The sequence below is a fragment of the Festucalex cinctus genome, chromosome 8 (genome assembly GCF_051991245.1).
Source record: "Festucalex cinctus isolate MCC-2025b chromosome 8, RoL_Fcin_1.0, whole genome shotgun sequence".
In the NCBI taxonomy this organism is placed as follows: Eukaryota; Metazoa; Chordata; class Actinopteri; order Syngnathiformes; family Syngnathidae; genus Festucalex; species Festucalex cinctus.
Genome location: NC_135418.1, coordinates 15,713,122 through 15,735,314, shown reverse-complemented (window position 1 = coordinate 15,735,314; position 22,193 = coordinate 15,713,122). Strand labels below are relative to the sequence as shown.

The 22,193-nt window shown below is 39.4% G+C and overlaps 1 protein-coding gene across 2 annotated transcripts in view; it reads right to left on the bottom strand.

The window, feature by feature from the left end:
• The window catches only part of cpne5b (copine Vb), an 89,111-nt gene extending 67,692 nt beyond the window's left edge, over positions 1 to 21,419 (bottom strand). For both annotated transcript variants that reach the window (XM_077529142.1, XM_077529143.1), the window contains exon 1: positions 20,941 to 21,419. In XM_077529142.1, the coding sequence (XP_077385268.1) occupies positions 20,941 to 21,062 (122 nt within the window). In that variant the 5' untranslated portion in view covers positions 21,063 to 21,419. The remainder of the gene's footprint in view (positions 1 to 20,940) is intronic.
• Positions 21,420 to 22,193: the final 774 nt, after the last annotated feature.

Sequence of the window (22,193 nt, the reverse complement as noted above, 5' to 3'; positions counted from 1 at the left end):
CCTCCTCCAAAGATGTACTGTATTGATATTTTAGTGCTCATTTGATCATCCATCCATCCATCCATTTTCTTGACTGCTTATTCCTCACAAGGGTCGCGGGGGCTGCTGGCGCCTATCTCAGCTGGCTCTGGGCAGTAGGCGGGGGACACCCTGGACTGGTTGCCAGCCAATCGCAGGGCACACAGAGACGAACAACCATCCACACTCACACGCACACCTAGGGACAATTCAGAGCATCCAATTAACCTGCCATGCATGTCTTTGGAATGTGGGAGGAGACCGGAGTACCCGGAGAAGACCCACGCGGGCACGGGGAGAACATGCAAACTCCACCCAGGAAGGTCCGAGCCTGGACTCGAACCGGAGACCTCAGAACTGGGAAGTGGACGTGCTAACCACTCGACTCCATTTGTTCATTCTTGACAATAAAATAAAATGAAAAGTCAACTTCAATCAAACTGTATTCCTTTGAAGGAGTTTTGTGCGTTTCAGTATTTCTGTGATTTCAATGTATATTGCAAAAGTTCCTCTATAAAAACTGTGTACACTTCCATTTCACTTTTGTGTCTGAGCTACACTTGTGTTTTACTTGCCTGACCTTTTCATAAGGCCTGCCCGAGGCCTGTGTGCACCCTACCTACATGATTACCCTTCATGTTTTTCTTCCGTTGGCTTGCTCGCCATATTGACATGAGAACCCCTCACTCGAGATGCTGTCCCTGCTGTTCTCTGTCTTTCTACCTTCACTTCCTGTCTTGTTTCATTTGCTGTTTCAGTTACTGTAATCGTGTACTGTGTCCTTTCATCAGCCTCAATCAAGATTGATCTTTTCTCTGCTCACTACATTTCTGCTCCTAAGCCCCGGGGAAAACCATCAAATATAACCTCCATTATATTTCATTCATAAATATGAAAAAGCTACACATGGCACCCTTGAATCATTTAACATCATCACTTCACAGATCTGTGATCCCCTTATAGCCAACTTTACTGTATATCAAGCATCAGGCCGGCTTGCAGTTTCTTATAAATGATGTACTTTGCGTGCCTCTGGATGCCACAGTACTCAAGCAGATCAGTAGTGTCTTCTTCAACCATATCACGGACTATCAAAAGGCTTGAGAAGAGGCGCTTCGATTGGTGGTGAAGCAAGTCAGCTGTGTTCATGTCCACAATGGCACAAGGTAACCTTTTTTAAAAACCACCACACTGTGCTGGTGTGCATGGTTATGCAACAATACCAAAACTTAGTCTAGCCCACCCCTGTGCAGATTTACACTACGCCTCACGCCAAATTTGCACTGGACACGAAAAGGAGCCCTAATTCCTATATATATATATATATATATATATATATATATATATATATATATATATATATAAAAAGTGGAAAGTACAAATAAAGACGAAAGTTAGTGAAACTGTTGTAACAGGCACATATTTTTCTAATAATGATAAGTAGTATAGAAAATGGAAGGATATACTATTATAATAGCGGGCTCACACTGAATAATATTACAAATATTTTTATTTGGATGGTTTAGTTTGCATGGCACTACACTGCAACACAGGCTTTACGATAACATAATATTAAGTTGCATTATTAGTCATCTGTTTCAAAAGAAGCGTGCCCTATTTTTAGTGTCTTCGAAATGTGTCTATATGCTAACAAATGGTCTATTTGGCTCAATGGAGCTTGAAATTGGAATTATCAAGTGATTATGCAAAAATAAAAAAAAACATTGAATTTAATGTCTGGTTAAAAAAATCCATTAAAACATCCTCCATTTCTGCGCTGTTATTTTTCTTTCTTTTCAATTAAATTTGTAAAAAAAATAAAAAAAATTAAAAAAAACATCCTTGGTCACATGCATGGAATATATTTCTATGAATAAAGACATGCTGTGGAGTAAATTGAGCTTAATCTAAAAATTATACTGACCCAATGGAGAGCATGTAGAAGTTTGACCTTTCATTTAGTCTCATTTTCTATTTGTACATGAGTGCTGAAATTCCGGTACTTTTATCAAAGATGAACAAAGGTCGGGGGGTTTTTTCCACATTTTTTTTTTTCCCCATTTCTGAAAAGTCAGGTAAGTGTGAGCTGGTGAATGTCAAAGATATTTTTACTGAGTCAGACTACACACCAAAACGTGTCTGTCGGAAAGGCTAATGTAATATTTGCCACAGTGAGCTCACGTCTAGAGATGATGTGAGAGAATTCACTGCTTTTAGATCATATAAACATGTATTTTGCAGTTGAATATGGTATTTTAATGCTCTGTAGGAGGGGGAATTACAAAAACTGTTATTTATACTCTTAAAAATATTGTTTATACTTAAAAAAAAATGTGAATATTCTGATTAAGAGCACTTTGCTGTCTGTCTCCCCTGCTCTAGTGTATCCAATCGGACGGGGTGTTGATGACGGACATGCGGCAAATCGTATTCGTTGATGTGGGCGTCCCAGCAGCCGACATTCAGCAATTACTATTCTTTACTATTTATCGCTGAGAGGCGACCAGTCGTTCCGGAAACTCACGAAATTCCCGATGTCTCGTCGGCGCCTGCGACTGTTTAAGCAATGTTGATATCATTAGTTTAGTTTATTGCCCTTGTTCTTAAAGGAACACCATGCTGAGTATCTTGGGCATGAAATACATATCATTCAATGTTACTATTTGAAGCTTGACTTTATCAACATAGTGATGTAAAAGACAAGCAGAAAAGATGAGCAAAGAAGAATATGTGTCTAATCTGATGAAACATGGTGGAAATAGCTCGTGACAGTTCACAAATCTAACAAAACAGCATGCCTGGGGGAGACAGTAATACAGTATGCTCGCTCGTGTTTGCTTGAAGCAAAGGTGCTTTATAACTGTGGTTTTGGCCTTTAACCTTGAATTTGTTGATTTACTTAACAAATTCAAAATGCAACCCTTTACCAACCCCAAGAAACCTCATTTACACTAAGTCCTGTGCCTTTAAAAAATAAATAAATAAATAAAAAGTAATATATCACATTAGCAGAAATGTAAAGATGGAGTCTGATAACGTCAATGTCTAAGTGATTACTGTAAAATACTATAGCTCTCATTTCTTTGTTTGATACCCCCCCCAAAAAATAAAATATATAGTGGGGGGTATTATTCAAGGGGCTTCATAATAAATTACATTTATTTTTCCACATTGTTTTAGATATTTACCAGTACCTAGGGGTAGCTTAAAAACATAACAGAGTTAAAGAAATGTATTAATTAATTTATTTAATTTTTGAAAACATGATCTTTAAAATATGTTGAAAAATCTTAATCATAGTAATGGGGAAAGAACATCGTTGTTAGCCTGGATTTAAAAGCATTTACACTTTACTGGTATGTTTTGAATCTTTATTCATTCACAAATTGGGGTACCATATTATACACAAGTACAGAGGTGAAAAAAATGCTTTTTAAGGATGAGTTGGGGCGGGCGTATGATACACAGGCGCATGTTGTTTACTGGATTTTTTTTTTTTTTTTTTTTTGTCATTACATAAAAAAATAGTACTTTTCTGTAAATTATATTAAATTGTTAACTAAGGATATTAATCAACCTTAATTATTTTCAAATTGGATTCTGAGAAGAGCAATTCTCTCCCACTGATTTTATGATGAACTAATTAAAAAGAAAATAGTTCTAATTGTGCCTTGATTGACACCCACAGCTTTGAGAGGACATGCATGCATGCACAGGAGAACACAAAGTGCATAATGTGCCCATGTCAGTGAGTCCTGTCAATGAGGCTAGAAGCCCCTTAGAAACTCTTCTAATGGATAAGTAGACATTCAGCGTCAGGCAGTCATCGTATACACACATCAATACCTGTTGGTGAAAAGGCCTCTCGGGTGGTAAAAGCAAAAGATGACATCAACCAAAACTTCAAACACAAGCACCCAGCAAGCAGGCGTCGCTCATCTATTCAGAAGCAGATCTGCTGAAATGAATTCTCATCAAAGCGATTCTTTTATTACCCTGTGCCGAGTGTGGCCCCCGTAGTGTATGCTTAGCAACACGCCAACCCCACATCAACAATGGTCCTGCCCTAAATTCTGAGGCAACCTTTCACTTCCCAAATGTTACCAAGTACAATGCTCAACAAAGTACAGAGGCTTGCATGAAGCCAGTTAAATCACTGACTTTAAAGGGCCTGTCTGCCGGTTTCACTCAGGAAGATTCACTTTTTAAATACAGGATTTAAACAAACAAACTACTTCTCAATTTATAGATATGGGCTTTTCATAACGTGTTGGGGTGATTTTGTCCTAAACCCCCACACCCCCAGCCTGTATTTTGCCATTTTGTGTTTGTTTTGTAAACAGCGGGCCGTTTCTGTGGAAAGACAGTGTTTACACCCCTCCAGCCAATCGCAGAGCGGGGGGGCGTGTCGTAAACGGGGCCGGGCGAACGTGTCAGCTGCGTGACGTCACTCCCGCGGCAATTTGAAAGCACTCACGGGTTATTATTATTTTTTTCATTCACTCACTCACAGAAACTTACATGTGTGAATGAGTGAGTGGAAAAAAAAAATCCGTCAATTGGCTGGTCTGACTCCAGCTCTTCCACAGAATGTAGTAGTCCAGGGGTCGACGTGAGCGGTGAAACAAGCTGTGAACACTGCAGATCATCGCTTGACAGCTGCTTGATGCGTTTGCTTGGCGAATGAAGCATCATTCCTTGACGTGCCGTAAATCGATCGCCACCATCATGCTTTTATGAGATGATGAGGATGCTTTATTTTTTTTAAGCCAAAAAGGCAATCCTCTAGGGTTAAGTGTTTTGTTCTGCCGGAAGCTTATTTTCTACTTCTTCTCCGCTGCTCTACACCACGCAAGTGACGATGACACTCCCAACCTACACTTTATCCTTCTCTTCTTCTGCAACAAGATCCTTGCGTGATACTGGCTCATCTTTACATGCTGCCACCTGCTGGCCGTTTCTTTTAAATAACATTGCAGTCAGGCCTTCAGTCAAAAGCTGTGCCAGACCCTCCTGTACACGTGTGCATGAAAAAACGCTTATATGACATATAGATACGTCATATGTACGCGGCAACTATGACACTTGTGACGTATCAATACGTCATATGTAATTAAAAGTTAAAAAGGGTTAGGGGTAAGATTTTAAAACAAATAAAAGAATGTTGCTGAACTCTGGTGAAGCGAGGCCAGAATTGAAGTTTTGTGCTCCCTCTTACGAGCTACAGTTAGGAGGCGAGCAGCAACTGGACCAACTGGAGATGCTTGAGGGAGGGCTGGCTGACTCCAAAATAAAGCTCATTACATTACATCTGAGATTAAACTAAGGCATACTTTTTCTAAATATTATTACTACGGTTGCAAATATGATTACTATTCTAGATATGTTAACAAATACTGTAAATAAGCTGCAGTAGTGGCTGTAATTCGTTCAAAGCAATGTATATCAAGATATTCTACTACTACTGTCTATTATGTGATTGTTCATTCATCTTTGGTAATATCAACTCTTTTCTGCTTGAAGACACTTTTCCAAAAGTGAAGTCAAAGCCTGAATTAATTTTCTAAATTCTAGTTACATAAAGGAAAAGATATCTTTCATTGAATAAAATGAGCTACCTTCAAAAGTCCTGACAACAAACAAGTATGTCATATTAACTAATTCTAAGATGTTCCAAATTTCAAATATGTCATCAGATTTGCATTTGGGTTTCATGCAATCTACTGGCAATGCTACAGGGGCTTCAAACAAACTTCCCTGATGTAAATGAGGTTCTAAAAAAGATCTGAGATTCAGCCGAGGCAGTATTCGTACGTGTGCTTGTGTGTGAGTGTGTGTAGTATGCCCCACATGCGCTAGCAATTGTCTGTATACAAGATAATATTGTGGAGTGAAGAGAGCAGCAATGTAACAGAAAATCAATCACAAGTGGAGAAGAACAGACAAACGCGTCACAGAGAATGCGTGGATATGTGAGAGAGAATATGAGAGCGAGGGTAGGGAATGAAGATTCAAAACAGAAATTGTTGTGGATGAGATCAGAAATAGACAAGAATAACAAAGCTTCTTTTGTGCATGCTGGAGAACCAAGCCCCAGTTATGCAGTCACCAAGTTAACCGACTTTATTTATATAGTGCAAGTCTACTCTACCACCATTCCTGGTAATTAGACAGATGCTTCTTTTAAGCCAACGGGAGGCTTTGTGTGCCTCTCCCACTCTAACTGCTCCGCTCAGCCAGTGCAAACTGAGGAGGAGATAATAAATATCAAGGGATCAGTGCTTCTGTTTGAAGAGGCATGCAAATTTGAGATGATGTGATTTGGGGACTTGGACTAGACTAAAAAAGTGAGCATACATTTATCTTGACAGACTCTAAGGTTCTACCCGTGCAGCCTTCTACCCACTAAAGATGTGTCGTACATTATAAATGAACTGAATTTATAGGACACCACTCTTTCTCAATGACCTTTAACGGTGCTTTATAGTATTCACTCTCATTTTTTACATTGCGCATGTCAAGTATTTATTAATATCTCCAGCATCTTATACCTTGGCAATGCACGTCAAGAAAGCATAATATTGTATGTGTAGATTGAGGGTGAGCGGTTCACACAGTGAAGGCGTTTTTCTGATGCTGTAGTGGGTGTAGTGGGATTCTTTACTCTATGGTTCCAGCATGAGCTTTACCTCTTGGGTGCAAACCGTAGTTGCGTGTATGTGGGGGCAGGGGAATCAGCTATGAACATTTCATATCATGATTACAGTGACTACGTTTATATGCGGTCACTAACTCTTTCAAAACCAAAATATTGGCAATAGTTGCGTTTTGTAAAGGCCTGTAAACACACAAAACCCCAAATATGCTCTTATTCTATATTGTTCTGTTTTTTAAAAACTCAAATAAGACTCCTGGGTGCCTCTTTTCCAGCTTCAATTGGCTAAATGAACGTAATCGAATTATATTTGAAAGGATCAGTGGTTTGTGTTCTGCACACTCTATTCGCAAGGAATCTACTACTTGCGGCCATCTTACGTTGCCATTCGCTAAGTGAGCGTAACTTGAATACATTGATTTCTCCACGGCATTTTCTTGTTATTTTCTGTCTCTCTGGCCAAAATGCCACAGCGTTTGTCTGTACATCTGCCACGCAACCCACCCAAAATACACAAGCACTTTTGGAGCAAAGAGGAAACTCACTACTTTATTAGGGTGGTGAGTGACACAAATATAGTGTCTTTTATAGACCATAGAAAATACAGTAAGAAGCAAACATGACGTCTATTTGTGTAATGACGTTGCCCGCTCGTCACAGTTTAGTTCGGCATATGTATACGGTAGTAACTCTGTCTGCATGTAAACGGATGATCCCAAATATTTCACCAGAATTTTGATCTTAACCTGAAGATTGACTTTATGCAAAGAAAGTCAGTGATTAAAATGATCACCTTTATCAACATTATGACCCATTTCTATTAGAAATGTAAACAACAAAATACACATCTGCAGTGTTATAAAACACAGGTAAAGTTTTCCCCTCAACTTGGACTGAAAGCACAGCTAACTTGAAAATAAATGATGAGAAAAGTGTGAAGAAGACCTTGCAACATGTAATCCTAAGCATAACACCATGCATTATCCAAAATGAAAACACAGTCATTGTTTAAGTACTTGGAGCTTGAGCCCCGAATCTGTCTGCCTAAATAAACTAAAATCGCATTACACCGCCCATACCACAAGTCAGACCTGGTTTTAGTGAGTCTAAAATCTTGGCGACTTTTGGTCACCAATAGCATTGGAAAATGCTGGAACGCCTGTCAAGGCGTAGAATGGTTTACCAGATTCCCAAACACACGAGACTCACCCTGGCATGGAAATGAAGATGTGCCCGTTTTTACACAAAAGCCTGTCTATGAAAATAGGGCCCAATGTCTTTGAGTGTTGTCTTGTAACAGTCAGTATCCCATGTTAAATTATCATCTTAGACTATATTTGCTCTCATTCAGTGATGTACTGTTCATGTTTAGGCAATCACATGGCAATAGATCATATTTCTAGATTTAAGTGTGTCTTCTTCATAATGGATACTGCATACTCGCTATGAGGCAGTAGAATAATGATTTATTTTTTATTTTTTATTTTTCCCCCCTCGAACAGAAAAAGAATGACAATGTTTACATTTGGTATTGGAATGATGCAGTATTATAATACAATAGGGAAAAAAATGCCAGCATTGACAGCCATATAAAATGATACATTCATGCTCACCATTGAAAATAGAAAGAACGCTTTGAGACTTTTGACCTAGTTTTCCAGTTGCGAGCCTTTCCAAATCAATTTTGGACAAGAACGTGTGAAGGTAGCAGTTCATTGAGCAATGATGTTTTCATTCAGCAATAACGGCCCAAAAAAAGTGTTTCCCTCAAGGATATTTAAGCCACGACTGATAATAACAAGAAGGTGATACACACTCACCCTCCCAGAAAAAGCAATGTCAGTGTGACAAAATGAAAGGGATGGTGTGCATGGTAACCGTGATGACAGAGCTGACTGGGGAGGGCACAATAATTGAAAAAGTAAGACAAAGAGGAGGGAGCAAAAGGGAGGGAACAATTGGAAACTACAAGTGAGATGAAAAACGGAGCACAGATTGAGAAGGAAGTTTTATAGGAAGAGGAGCAATCTGTTTGAAATGCTGGGTGAGCATGGAGGGGAGTATGATAAATGATAACCAAAAAATAATAATAATAATCTCATATTGCTGCAAAATCATCTCTGCTTTAATATCCAACCGATTTGAATAACAAAATCCTTCTTTTGCAATACAAGAGTAAACATCATTCATCTTCAAAAGATCATGTATCAACTATGCAGGAATTTAATTGAAATCAACAACACCTGAGTCCAACTGTAATGCTGGCATTACTTGAGTGTCAAATCGATGGCAGACCCAAGCAGGATCATTCCTCCCACCAGCTGTTGAATTATTCAGGCCAGAACTTCCTCTGGGGAGAATCCAAGTCAGTGTGCCAGACAGTCGCAGTGAGCTCGCTCGCTGCCTGGCGTGAAGGCTTAAGATCATCCCGTAAGTCCCAACGGGGAAAATTGCGCTGCTGGCCGACACAACAGAGGTCAGCCATCAGGCATATGTGCATGTTGTTTAATTAGGAGAATGGCTAATTGCGCATCGCTGATAGGTGATATCAATAATCAACCAGTGGTAATGCCATACACAAGTAGGCCAAATTGTTGGTACGTGTCTGATTAAGAAAACCAGCAGTGAATGATGAAATAACTTGAAGCTTCCAAAGTAATATTACATACAGTATAATGTGATTTTTTTTTTAAATTTTTTTTATAAATAGTTATACAAGTCAGAATTTGAGTTTGGGTGAGCTTCAGATGCATCACCACTGTCTTGAAACAAGAAAATAAATAAATACATAAACAAATAAATACATAAATAAATAAAGTTCATCTCTAATGAACTTTTAATTATTTATTAAATGGTCCAAAAAGCAGCCATGTTCCTGATAACACCTGCTAGGCCACGCCTCTTAAAGGGAAAGTCCAAAAATGTCTTTACAATAAGATGTGCCCCCACTAGTGTAAACAGTAAAACAGTATTCAGATTACTTTAATTTCCGAACTATAAGGTGCACCTGATTATAAACCGCACCCAGTACATTTCTAAAGGAAAAAGCATTTTGTACATACATAAGCTGCATCTGACTGTAAGCCGCATGTGCCCACATTGAAACATGAGATATTTATAAAGAAAGACGGTACACAGAAAGAGTTTTCAAAGGTTTAATAATATAATTTAGCTTTTCTTTCCAAACAGTGCCTGTGACGCAGCAGCAACACAGCAGCAATACGGTAGTAACACACCACTAACAGGTCTGGTTAAAAATAACATGCGGATAAAAGTCACTGAGACTGAGACTTCTTGTATTTTCCATGATGAGGGTCTGATCATTTTAATTTTATTCAAGGACAAAGCGCCAAGTTACATTAAACTTGCGTCTTCCTTGACACATATATTCCACCTGTCTCACTCTTACCTTTTCTGCTCGAGCGCCCCGGCGTCCGTCAGAAAAAATACATATATTAGCCACATCATTGTATAAGACGCAGGGTTGAAAGCGTGTGAAAAAAGTCGCGCAATATAATCCGGAAATTACGGAAATATTGTGTTTGCGGAAGAAGAATTAAGTAGCAAAATCCACCTGTTTTTATCCCTCTCAGGGTGCGGCCATTTTGCCACTTGTTGTCGACTGAAAATGACATCACAGTCAGCTCAGCTTGGGTCACATGACCAGACCCAGAAAACAGGTGAACTCTGATTGGGCAGTAGCTGTATGTTTCTGTGGCACAATTAACTGAAAAGTTGGTGCTTCAAGCCCTCTGACCAGTTTTTCCCAGTTTCATTGTATATCTGTTGCACAATGACACGAAAGGCATTCTATTCTATCAATGACAATGAATTTAATGTATTCATGAATATAATTGTAAGGAAGAACACCTAAAATATGGAATGAATAGAATTTACAGTGTGTTAAGTTTGCCCTGGAGCGCTTATAAAACTGCTTGTGAGAACGGGCTGTTTTATTTGAACGCAAGATTAAAAGGATAAGGAATAAAAACGATTTTTTCTTACTGAGCGAAAACAACTTTTCTAAAGTGGGTCAATTCAAAAAGTGCAACTAGAAACGATCAGTAAAATACATCAAGAACCTTTGGCATTGTGTAATCTGAGGCCAAAAGAAGAAAAATGTTTCACTATCATACTTTATAGTCTGATTTGTTTCGCCCTGAAGCAAAATGCATTGAATCATAGAAATAGATGGAGAGCAAAACAATTACCTACAATTTCAGTAAAAATGAATAGCAAATTAGAAAATATGCTTATATTTTCTAGTATGAGCATATATGACTATAAAAGCACTAAGGAAGTTTGCTAAGAAAGACTTTTTAATGGATGTGCCAGTGGATATTTTTAAATGGATGAACCACCATATGTTATACTTTAATATACTTTGCATATTTCCATGGTAACTGCTACAGTCTCTATTATCTAAACCGTTTTTCTATATCAAGTCTACAGTATGTTAGTATGCCAAAAGTGACCTGTTTTCGTTGGCTGACATATGCACCCAGGCTCATCCAAATTTGAAATTAAAATGAGCTTTTTTAAGAAGCATAAGTGTAGCTGGTTGCAGATCGCGACAGTAGCACAATCTCAAATGGTGCTTTCCAATCTCATGGTGGTGAAAAAGGGGCATGAGAATTTTAACCTCAGAAAAACCTTAACTCATTCACTACCAGCCCAGTAAAAATGGATCTTTGACGTGTATAGCCGTCAATGGCACTGAATGAGTTAAATGTGTCCAAAAGACAAATGTCACACCATATGGTGCAAAGATGCTGAAATCACGAGTAAATCTATAAATTCTTGAATGAAAAGAAAAAAAAAAGAAAATGTCCTTGGAATTTCCCCACATCAGAATGGGAAATTTATTTACAGCTTTATTTACAGCAGTTTCATTGAATTCAACAACAACTCTCATAAGCCCTCATGTATAAAATGACATCCTTATGAATATAATGAGTAGAGGAAGCAATACACCAACACACATAAACGCACACATTTTTTTCCACTCATCCATTATCCATTTCCCCTCAGGGTGTCAGCAGCTCTATAATCAAATACGCTCATCTTACCCACACATTTTTTCACACATATCCAGCTTTGCTGTCCCACTCGGGACCATCTTGCCCAATCATCCCATCCCGCAGCGAGGGGCACACCGCCAAAGCTGAAATAGCAGCACGGGCTCAGAATAGGCACCGAAACGCATGACAGTCATGCATCGCGCACTACAAGATGCTAGATGACATTTGCAGTGTCTTCACTCTATTGCGAGCGGTGTCAAAATTACAGGAGTTGTCATATCATATCAATCAATCGACTTAACTTGTCTCAAGTGATTACAGTATAATGTAATAAAAACAGCGCCCAGTATGAGGGACACCCTCCACATGGATGCAATATGTCCGCGTGAGCTTGACATAAATGGGTTGAAAATAACCATGACTTCACAAAACAATGACAGCATGTAATTTGCAGGTGGGCAGACACCACTAAAATCAATTAAAGTGAATTAATTAGCGTAGAAGTAAGATGAGGTAGAGGAGGTGGAGTGTTGGCGGAACTAGTGGAAACATTTGTGTTCATCTTCATTTCCTCAAAATTGCTCCTCTACCGAAAATTTTATTGTATCATATTGAGGGGTTAAGACGAGCCACTTGTGTGGATGTGAACCTGATGACAGCAACAATAGTTGCGTTAACAACTGTAGGTCACTCCTAACCCACAGCTTTTCAACTAAAAAGTGCTTTTAAGCTTTTAAAAGTGTCACTTAGGTGGAGGTCTGCCCCTTCTGACTCAGCTCAATAGATTCAAACAGCTAATTGTCTTTCTGGGAAGGTTGATAGGCCGTACATTTTGATGTTGTTTTATATGTTGGTGTAGAACAAATGTATGGAGGACCAAAATTGCCAAAATTAAAAATAAATAAATGACTAAATAAATAAATGCCTAAAGGCGAAAATAAAAATGGATATAAAAAATGTAATTTGAAAATTATATTAAAAAAAATACATATAAATGGAAATAAAAAGAGCAAAAATATATATACACAAATAAATACATTTGTATTTAACTTTTTGAATTATGTTTTTTATATCAATTTTTATTTGCACTTTTAGTCATTTATTTATTTATTTATTTAGTCATTTAGTCATTTTTTTTTATTTTTTATTTTGGCTGTTTTGGGCCGTACTGCCAAGTCGAAATGTTGTTCAAATAAGGGGGCGGTCCTAATCGTGTCTTGGCTTGTAATGGAGAGCTCCAGCATTGGATGACTATCTTGTCCACTGCCTGCTCTCACTTGTTGTCTAGCAACTTAAGTCGCAAGTTGATGTGCCAGTGGACAAGATAGTGGTCCAATGCTGGAGCTCTCCATTGCAAGCCGGCGAGACTTGCTTGTACTTATCGCAACATACTAAATAAACATTAATTTAAATTACAAGACTGTATTTTATATTGTTTTTTTAGCTGCACATTGAAGCATCCGGGTCATTGACAAATGTTTTTTTTTTTTATGGATTATAATGTGCCAAAAAACAAATAATGTGGAACTTTTATTTTGAAATATATTTAAAGACAGTAGTTTGTATCATCCACAAGACAAGTCAAAAACACACCGGGGTAGTTATCAGGTTCGTACGGTCTCATAACACGTAAAAAAAAGTAGTGGTTATCTTATGACATATCTGGAAAAAAAAAAAAAAAAAAAAAAAAAAAAGACCAAATTGTGATTTAGGAGGTTTCGACCCGACGTCAGCACTATATTTAGTGCTGCTTGGTAGGCTACATTTTGAGTTTGTATGTTTCCTTGGCTGGTGTTCGTCAGAGAAAAAGCAATTGATCAAAACCTCTTCGACCCCCTTTTTAAGTCAGCGCCATCAATACACACCTCCTCTTCTTAAACAGCACCTACTTTCCATTGAATTGCTGAAACAGCCTCTCTCGTGTTAATGTGCAGGAAGACATTCTGTAGGCTTGATCCAAAACATTTGATAGATATCAGACAATTCCTTCGCAGAGAAGATTAATGTTGAAGCGTGAAGACGCTGACAGCTGAACAGTGTTACTGACAGACCCGGGAGGGGGATTATGGAATGCAAAACTCAACATAAGAATAAGCATCTCTCTATTATCATAATGGTTAGGATTGAATTGAGGCTGTTGCGGAGCGAACAAGAAAGATAAAGGAAAATCTGTGCTGCAGAAAGTTTTATGGGGACATTTTGAAATGTAAGGCCGCTCAACAGCAATTGTCAGCTTTGGTCACCAAATGTTCCTTAAGCATTCAGTGAGAAAATGTACATTTAGATATTTAACTCTTTGACCGCCAAAAACGTTTAATAACGATCAGTAAAATCAAGACGTATGCCGCCATAAACGTTAAATGACGTCAACTAAGTTTTTTTTATTTTATTATTTTTTCTCAGTGCTCAGCGCTGCCTGGTCAATGGGTTGTGGAATCAAAAACACTCTTAACCATGGCCAGCAGATGGAAGCATTGTATCTCTTTTCGTGAATGATCAAAGCCTTTGTCATATCAGAGTTTGTTTTGTTTTGTTTTGTTTTGTTTTGTTTTGGGGGGGGGGGGGGGGGTGATAACGTGTGGCAATAAAAGAGTTAAGGCAACATTTTGGTGCCCATTGCAAGTGCAGTCTAACTGTGTGCATGGATGGCATTTTCTTTCTTTTGGTATTTCCGTAACGGGTGCAGTTAGAAAGGGTTATTCGCGCTGTTGTGCGAATGAACACAGTCTGACTTACAGTATTTCCAAGCCAATGAAATTGTCTCCACTTATTCTCTTCCATTTCAAAACAGGAGCGGTTCACAGTGGGGTTCATGCAGAAGATCAAAGTGCAAAAACTGTATTCACAGTAAAGAACTGCAAGCAGACCTCCACTTGCAAATGAGGTCAACTTGGCCAGCGTTATAACAGATCACCATTGGTGAAGAGAATCAGAGCGCTTTCCAACCTCAGAATCCTCCGCCTATTCACACAAACACCACATCACATGAAAAACGTTTGTTTCTGCCATTTGAATGAAATACGATGATTAATCCATCCATCCATTTTCTTAACTACTTGCTCCTCACAAGGGTCGCGGGGGTGCTGGAGCCTATCTCAACTGGCTTTGGCCAGTAGGATACGATGATTAAATTCACCAAAACCGTATTGCGCCACAACTTAGACCTGCTTTAAGCTAGTCTAAGGTCTAGTCTACATGTGCTCTGGGCACGTGTAATATAAAATGCCCTGGGTCCACCGGAATACTCAGCATACCTGCCCAATTTCCCAAATATGGTAAGTCATACTTGTCCCAGCACAACAATGACATTTCACCAGTTTTTTACACCGAGCGCACGTCCACCTGTCTGAGGAAAGAGAACCCGATGTGTTCAACTAAATGGGCCCAAATTTCACACAAAGTAAATTTGTGAGACAACTGAAATGATATTGACATTGCGATTACTAGCTTTCTTTGCTGTTTGGCTCTGACAACTCACACGGTTCTATTGCCTTCTTGCAAATGTGTGCTGTTTTTATACTGCCAAATATCCTTCTCACTCTATAAAGGATTACACTGTACAGTGTGTGTCTTGTGGGCAAAATCAAGAGGAACAGAAGAAGAAGAAAATGCGCATTCATATTTAATAGGGAAGCTTTATATTGTCCTTATACAGGCGTGTTGCTGCAGTGTATTGCAGGAAGAGAACAACTGATGAATTCTCTGATCAGGAAGATGAGAGGATGTACATAGTTGGAGGTGCAACCATTGAAGTTTGTGTGAAGCCCCCCAGTGAAGAAAACGGAGGCTCCACTGGCTTCACTGTAGTAGGTGTGAAAATTGTCTTGCCACTTCACACACGCCAGCTCATGTGTGGCAAGGAAATGTTATAATGTATATCCATGTCAAGAAAAGGAAGGGGGAAAAATCGAAGGTTGACTCACTCTTGTAACCTCATAGCATGACGAGGTGCACTTATACACGAGTAGTAACGAAATGAAATCAAATTAAAAATATATTGCTATGCTTTTCCAGTCACAATTGAAACCTGCCCTCAAGACACTGAAAGGTGTTTTCTATTGGATTTCGTCAACTTAAACAGGTATACAAATGTAGATTGCTTTTCTGTATGATTAATTTGCACCAAATCTCTTTATATGGTGCAGGAAATATTCCCATCACAAGTGCTCTACCCTAAAGAGATGTGACGTGAAAGCGAGTGAGGGGGATGAGAGTGATGATAAGCCTCGGCTGTGGATCTCCCCGGGGGCTTTTCTACACCGAGTGCAATGCTTTCATATCTGTCCCAGATTCATAAAGGCACCTATCGGAACTGGAAACCAGGCTTCTCATAAACTCAAATCTCTATGCAAATGTCGACCATCCAGATATTTAGCACAGGAATCTAATCAAAGCTGTGTGATGCTTGCGTGAAGGAAACAAGTCGAGAAATTCCACTTCCCACCCCTCTTGGGGAAACACGGCGCTCGAGAACAGGAACGGTTTCCTGTGTCATTAAAACGCGTGACGAGCACGATCCCCCAATTAGAGTGGGATTTATCCGCTATACTGTATGATCAATCTACACCATCAGAAGGAGGTTGATTGTGATTAGGTCTCACGTTCAAGAAAAGGACAATCCATTACATGTATTGGCTTAATTGGCTCTGCTTTGCATTCAATCACTATGAACTTTGATCCAAAGCTTGTTGACAAACAAACTACAAGATAACAAAGCACAGTTGGTCCATTGGAACTACTGATTTGCTGAAACATATGTTGGCATCACAAATTACCGTAGAAGTATAAATAACACTGGAAACACAATTATTGTTGAGCAGGTCTGATAGCTATTTCAGTTTCTCTATCATGTTGAGTTTTTTAGCTATTGTATCCCTGTTTTCTTCAAGAATGTAAAATAAATAATTGTATGTAAATAAAACACTAAAACTTTGAAATAAACACATAAAATGAAATAAAACTGACAACGGTATGCCCATGGTCACAAGGTTAAGAGAAAAGTCAGTACTAATCTTCTTAATTCCTACAATGTTAGACATTTGTTTGTGCTGACTAATTGGGAGCTGCACACACCTCGAACCACACTGTCTCAATTGTGACTGCACAAACAAATTCCCACGTTGCTGTAGATGAGTCCAATCATAATAAATTATTTTTACTACAGTCTTACTACAGCTAATCTGTGGAATTTTGTTTACCAGGAGGGGTAAATTGTTCAGGAAAAGAACTTGACGTGCTAGAAAAAAAAACTGTTTGCAATTTTGGAGTAAGCAATACAATTGTAGTTTTAATCCGAATAAAAATCTCAGCAAAAAAAAGTAAACTTGACTTAACTTGACTTAATCCATTCCAGGACTGTCCCATTTCTCGCAAAGAAATGGCAGAAATATAATCATTCGTTTCCAAATTTAAAGTGACAGTGTGTGATAAGTGACCACTAGATGTCGCTCCATCATAGAATGCAACTGAAGCGCGCACACTCAGAGACACCACACTTCGCAAGCCTACAACCAATTCTTATTTGATCGAATGAGCATCTTGGCAAGTGACGGCGACTTGGCAGCCGGTGAGCATTAGCCGGAGCAGCAAACAAGAGCGGCTAACGGGAGAAGCCAGTTTAAAAAAAAAAAAAAACTAGTAAAAGCTTGCACGAGCAACGGAAAAGGTGACAAGGGACAGGAGCCCATATCACAGGACTCAGCAACGGCCACCTACAGGCCCGCTGTGGAAGGTAAGCGGCGGTTGACCCATTGGGTCCGACACTAGATGCAAGCTAACTACGTTCGCATGTTGACATCTGTACCAGGAAGATGGTAGCAAAAACTATCAGCCTCTTGTAAGGTGAGGCTACAGCCATGTCATATAATTAGTGATGACTAGACCTACGATTATGTTGATGTGACAGAACATATTGTTTTGCATATTATTGAAATCAACAGTGTTTTTTTTGTTTTTTTTTAATTGAATGGATTATTGATTCACTACTAGATGGCGCTAAAATTTACACACTGTCACTTTAAGCCATCAACTTGTTTTTTTGTTTTCTTCACAGCTTTTCGCTATTCACGGTCATCATTTTGGATGATGCTTTGGCGCAGGTTTTACAGATGAATCCCCTTCCTGACGTCAACCCTCCTTATTCATCCAGGCTTGTGACTGGCACTAACTAAATTGACAGGCTTGCCCCTCCCTCCTGAGGCTAGGTAAGCTAAATTATGGCAATCAAAAGAAGGGCAAGAAGGACAAAAACATTTTTGCTCGATAAAATTCAATCATTTATGTATCTGTAATTATGTAACGCCTTATAAGTCTTCCTCTTTGAAAAGTGAATGCATCCTCTTAACTTCTATATTGTACTGATCAGCCAGGACAGGGACATGTAAGAGAACATTAATAGGAGCACAGTGAGAGGGTGAGGGAGGCAACTGTTGTAAAGCGCACGGATGCAATTGTAGCTGACAGCTAATTTGAGATGTGCTGGTCACTATTACAGGAAACAAATCCCCTCTATCAGATTGATAACTTGTGGTTAAGGGTTGCCATTGAGCTGATGACTTGCGTGACTTCACGTGTGATTTGATGTTTGACCTCTGAAGGCTGGAGTATTCAAATCTAGAGGATAATATAATGGATAAAGAGGATAAAGAAAATATTCAAAATCTTGCCATGAAATACAATTTGGAATATTTTCTTTGTTTCTTTGTTTTTTTTTGTGATGCTACATTTACAAATGTATATTTGTGAGCCAACTGAGGTTTGATGTAAGGACTACTCGCACTGTTGAAATAAAAACAGCGTTTAATTGAATACGAATATAATCCACCAAATGAATACCACATCCTGCGCATCCTCCCTGGCTTGAAGATCAACAAATTCGTACTATTATCTCGGTTGATTTTACTTATCCCCTGTCCACCCACTTTCTCCGTCACTAGTCCTGATAATAATATGTTGTCAAAAGCAGGGGGTGTAATTTGTAATAGGGGGTATTAACCAAAAGAGGGAACAGCTATCATCATGCTTGCAGAGCTTCTAGACAACATGACACAAATGCGCAGGAGCCTCCTTTTTTTTTTTTTTTTTTTTGACAATTCGTGACTCATCCAACATTCGCACAAAAGCTCTTAGATGACTCTGAATGGCACACAGCAACAGCACTTTTATTCAGCTGTGATTCAAGGTGCTATGTCAAGAATGGGCAGGTAGGGCAAGGCCACCCATGACTTGAAAAAAAAAACTGTATAGGACTCCCAGTTGTCATATTAAAGTTCCTCACCTTCTACAACCTCCTTCCAGGTTCTGAATTTGATTTCAGTTATTATTGAATCCTTGTCAGTTTTACTTACATATTCAAGTATGTGCGCATATTTGTTTCCTTCTGACCTTTTCCTTGGTTACCATTCGGCTATTTATATTGGACCACCGCATGGTAGCCAACGGAGGTGCCCAGGTAAAGGTCATTGTCATTCTGCTGACCCTGACTCATCGTCTTGTTACGTTGTTCTGCCCCAGTTTTCTCATCATCACGATTGTTTACAGCACCAAAAGGCGCAATAAGTTTAACCAGCCAAGACTCTATTACTGGCCACGATTAGAAGCGAGATTGTAGTTCAGGTAAACTATTTCAAACTAAAAAGAAAAACTTTTTCGTCATTAGAAGCAGAAGTTTACAACCCAATCAAAATTCCTTCAACGCCCGGATCCACGTCATGTCATACCATGCCTGTATCTCATGCTGCATTCGAGGAAAGTGTGAAGTCAGAATTTACAGACTTCAAACCAGGAAGTGTGTACGGGAACGCCCCTTTGAACTCGCAAAGTCAGGGGAAATTAACGATCCTAACTTCGCCGAGCGACTTCAATGTGACGTCGATCTACAATGGCGACCCCTTTGGAAACGCAGACCGTGAATGGTAAAACGCAATATTTACTTCATTCGTCATTTGTTCTTCTTCCGTTTGATTTATTGCGAGAAGGCAAGTGGTCAAAGTGTGTTTTGAGGACCAGAAAAAAACAAAACCCAATTTATTACTATCCACCATTTTGCTTGTTTACTTTCTCATCAAATGCTTTCAAGCCTGAACTAAGAAAATCCAACTGGGATAATTAATTCTGACCTTCCTCGAATGCAGCATAAGTCACGTTGAACCCACCCCCAAGTCACCTCATTCCATACCTGTTTCATCACCTTCCATACCCAGCATTTGATCTTTTTTAGTGCCCGCACAGCCTCCCAATCTACATGGTGGCAGTCTGGTCGTTACCTTGAGTTACTTTGAGATATGTCAATTCAGTATTTTCGATGTACCTTTTGCCTGCACTCCACCACAACACTCCAACACCCTCCCAATACATGACAGTATGTTTCAATTGCCATGAAAATGTATGACTTATTTATCACAAAAAGTGGGATTCCAGCAGCAAATGTGCTTTCCCGATATAATATCACCTTCTTGTTCCATCTCACAATCAGGTGTGCGCAAAAAAGGGCAATCTGGAAAGAAACGGCACTCATAATGTAACTGAATTCTTCTTAATTCTGCAATCAGATGATACATACAAAATCAAACATCTCAAACCATTGAAGCCTTGTAAATTGAGAGCCCCATCCACTCCTTTTTTCTCCTCAGTGCAAGACTACAGCTTATGTCCACTCATTAAAATGAAATTTCGAGCTGTTTTTTTAACCACTCTTTGCTGAGCGATGTGGCACAGCGTTCTCTGTATGTCAGACAGTACATCAATAATGCACGTAGAGCTCAAACTGGCTCCCTTGAATGGCTCAACAACCTAAAAAAAAAAAACATCATGAAAGGATGCAAGTGTGTGTGCTGAGTGCATGCAAGTCGGGAGCCTTGACTTTCAAAACCTTTTGAATATTGAAAGCAACATTTATTCTAACTGAACACGTGTTGTTTGGCAGATTTAATTTCTGCCTTCACATTTAACAGGCTGCCTGAATAAAAACTGATAAAGGCTGCATGATAGTGAATAGGTCAGGTGAAAACACTGTGCAAACATTAATCAGTCACCACACATGCAGATTTAAGTTGATTTTAAATGATATTCATTTTTTTTTGTTACATTCTTGCACCGTAAGAAACACGTAAAACGTATGTCTTTAAACAAGCAAATAGCCTTAAAAAGAATGGAAAGAATTGAAGGCAAAAGTCCGAGAGTGGGTGCGGCACCTGCCGCGCAACTTTCCCCGCGACTTTGCGCCCCCCAACCGGCGTTGAAACTCACCTGCAGGAGACGGTGACTTCCACCTTGGTGGCGGGGATGTTGCCGGTGATGGGGTCGAAGTCGTACACGAATGGCATGTCCTCCTCCAGCTTGCCTCCGACCTCCCTCTCCATCACGTCCATCTCGAGAGCGCGCGGTGGCTCCGGTCTGATCCGGGAGGTGGACAGCCTGGCCCCGATGGAGCGCGTCGAGCCTCTCCCGACTCCGGAGACCAGGTCAGAGACCGGGTGGCCTCCGGTCCGACCCGGTGAGGCAGCCACTTCAGAGACGTTGAGTCAGGAAGATGAAGGTGAGAAAATGTGCTGGTGGACGCACCGCGAAGAGAGACGAGCAGTTGGTTATGTGTCCATGCAGCCGGGGAAGTTTTTGCAGAGTGGTTGTGCGCTGAGATGATGACTGCTCTTCTCCCGCTCCGTGTGCACAGTGGAGCATGTGGAGAGGAAACGCAGCAGATGCACTCGAACGTATCGTCCTCCTCCCTGAATGAATCACACTCAAGTGTTGGCGACCCTACCCATGCAAAGCCCACTGCTGCTGCTGCGAGTGTGCGCGCTTTAGTAGTTCGGTTATGACTTCTTTGATGAGTTGACGTTATCAAAAAAAAAAAAAAAAAAAAAAAAAAAAAAAAAAAAGTGTTTGTCAATAGGCTTTAAAAGCGGTTCAAAAGGGATTCCCTAGTAGCGCCAGCTGGTAAAATGGTGGAACTAGCTTAGAATGAAGAGCTAAACGGCTTGGCGTGTATTTTGTTTGCCTTTGTCACATAATGAATTTCTGTTAAAATTATGGTATTTTAACAGTATTTTATTGTATGTATTATATGATGGATACATACAATCTATTTAAGAAGCTACCCTCAAACATACTGAGCAAAAAATACAGTATGACAAACACTGTACTAGTACTACCTCATTGTATACACTTTCACAATCTAATGAGACTTCTAAAGATACTTCCACCATCCACCACTTAATGTCACGTGAGCTGGAGCCTATCCCAGATGACTTAAGTGGCGAAGTACGCCAGCCAATCAGAGTTCAATCTGAATTCAAACCCCCAACCTCAAAATTATGAACTAAACTGACCATGCCAGTCAGTAAAACAGGAGAAGCTTATTTGTACCACACCAAAGTCATATCAGTAGTGCTTTAAAGTGGACGTGAACAAATGATTAGACACATTTGATGAAAAGATGATCAAGATACATTTCCAAAATAAAAATCACTAAAGACATACAAATTTGAAATCATAAATTT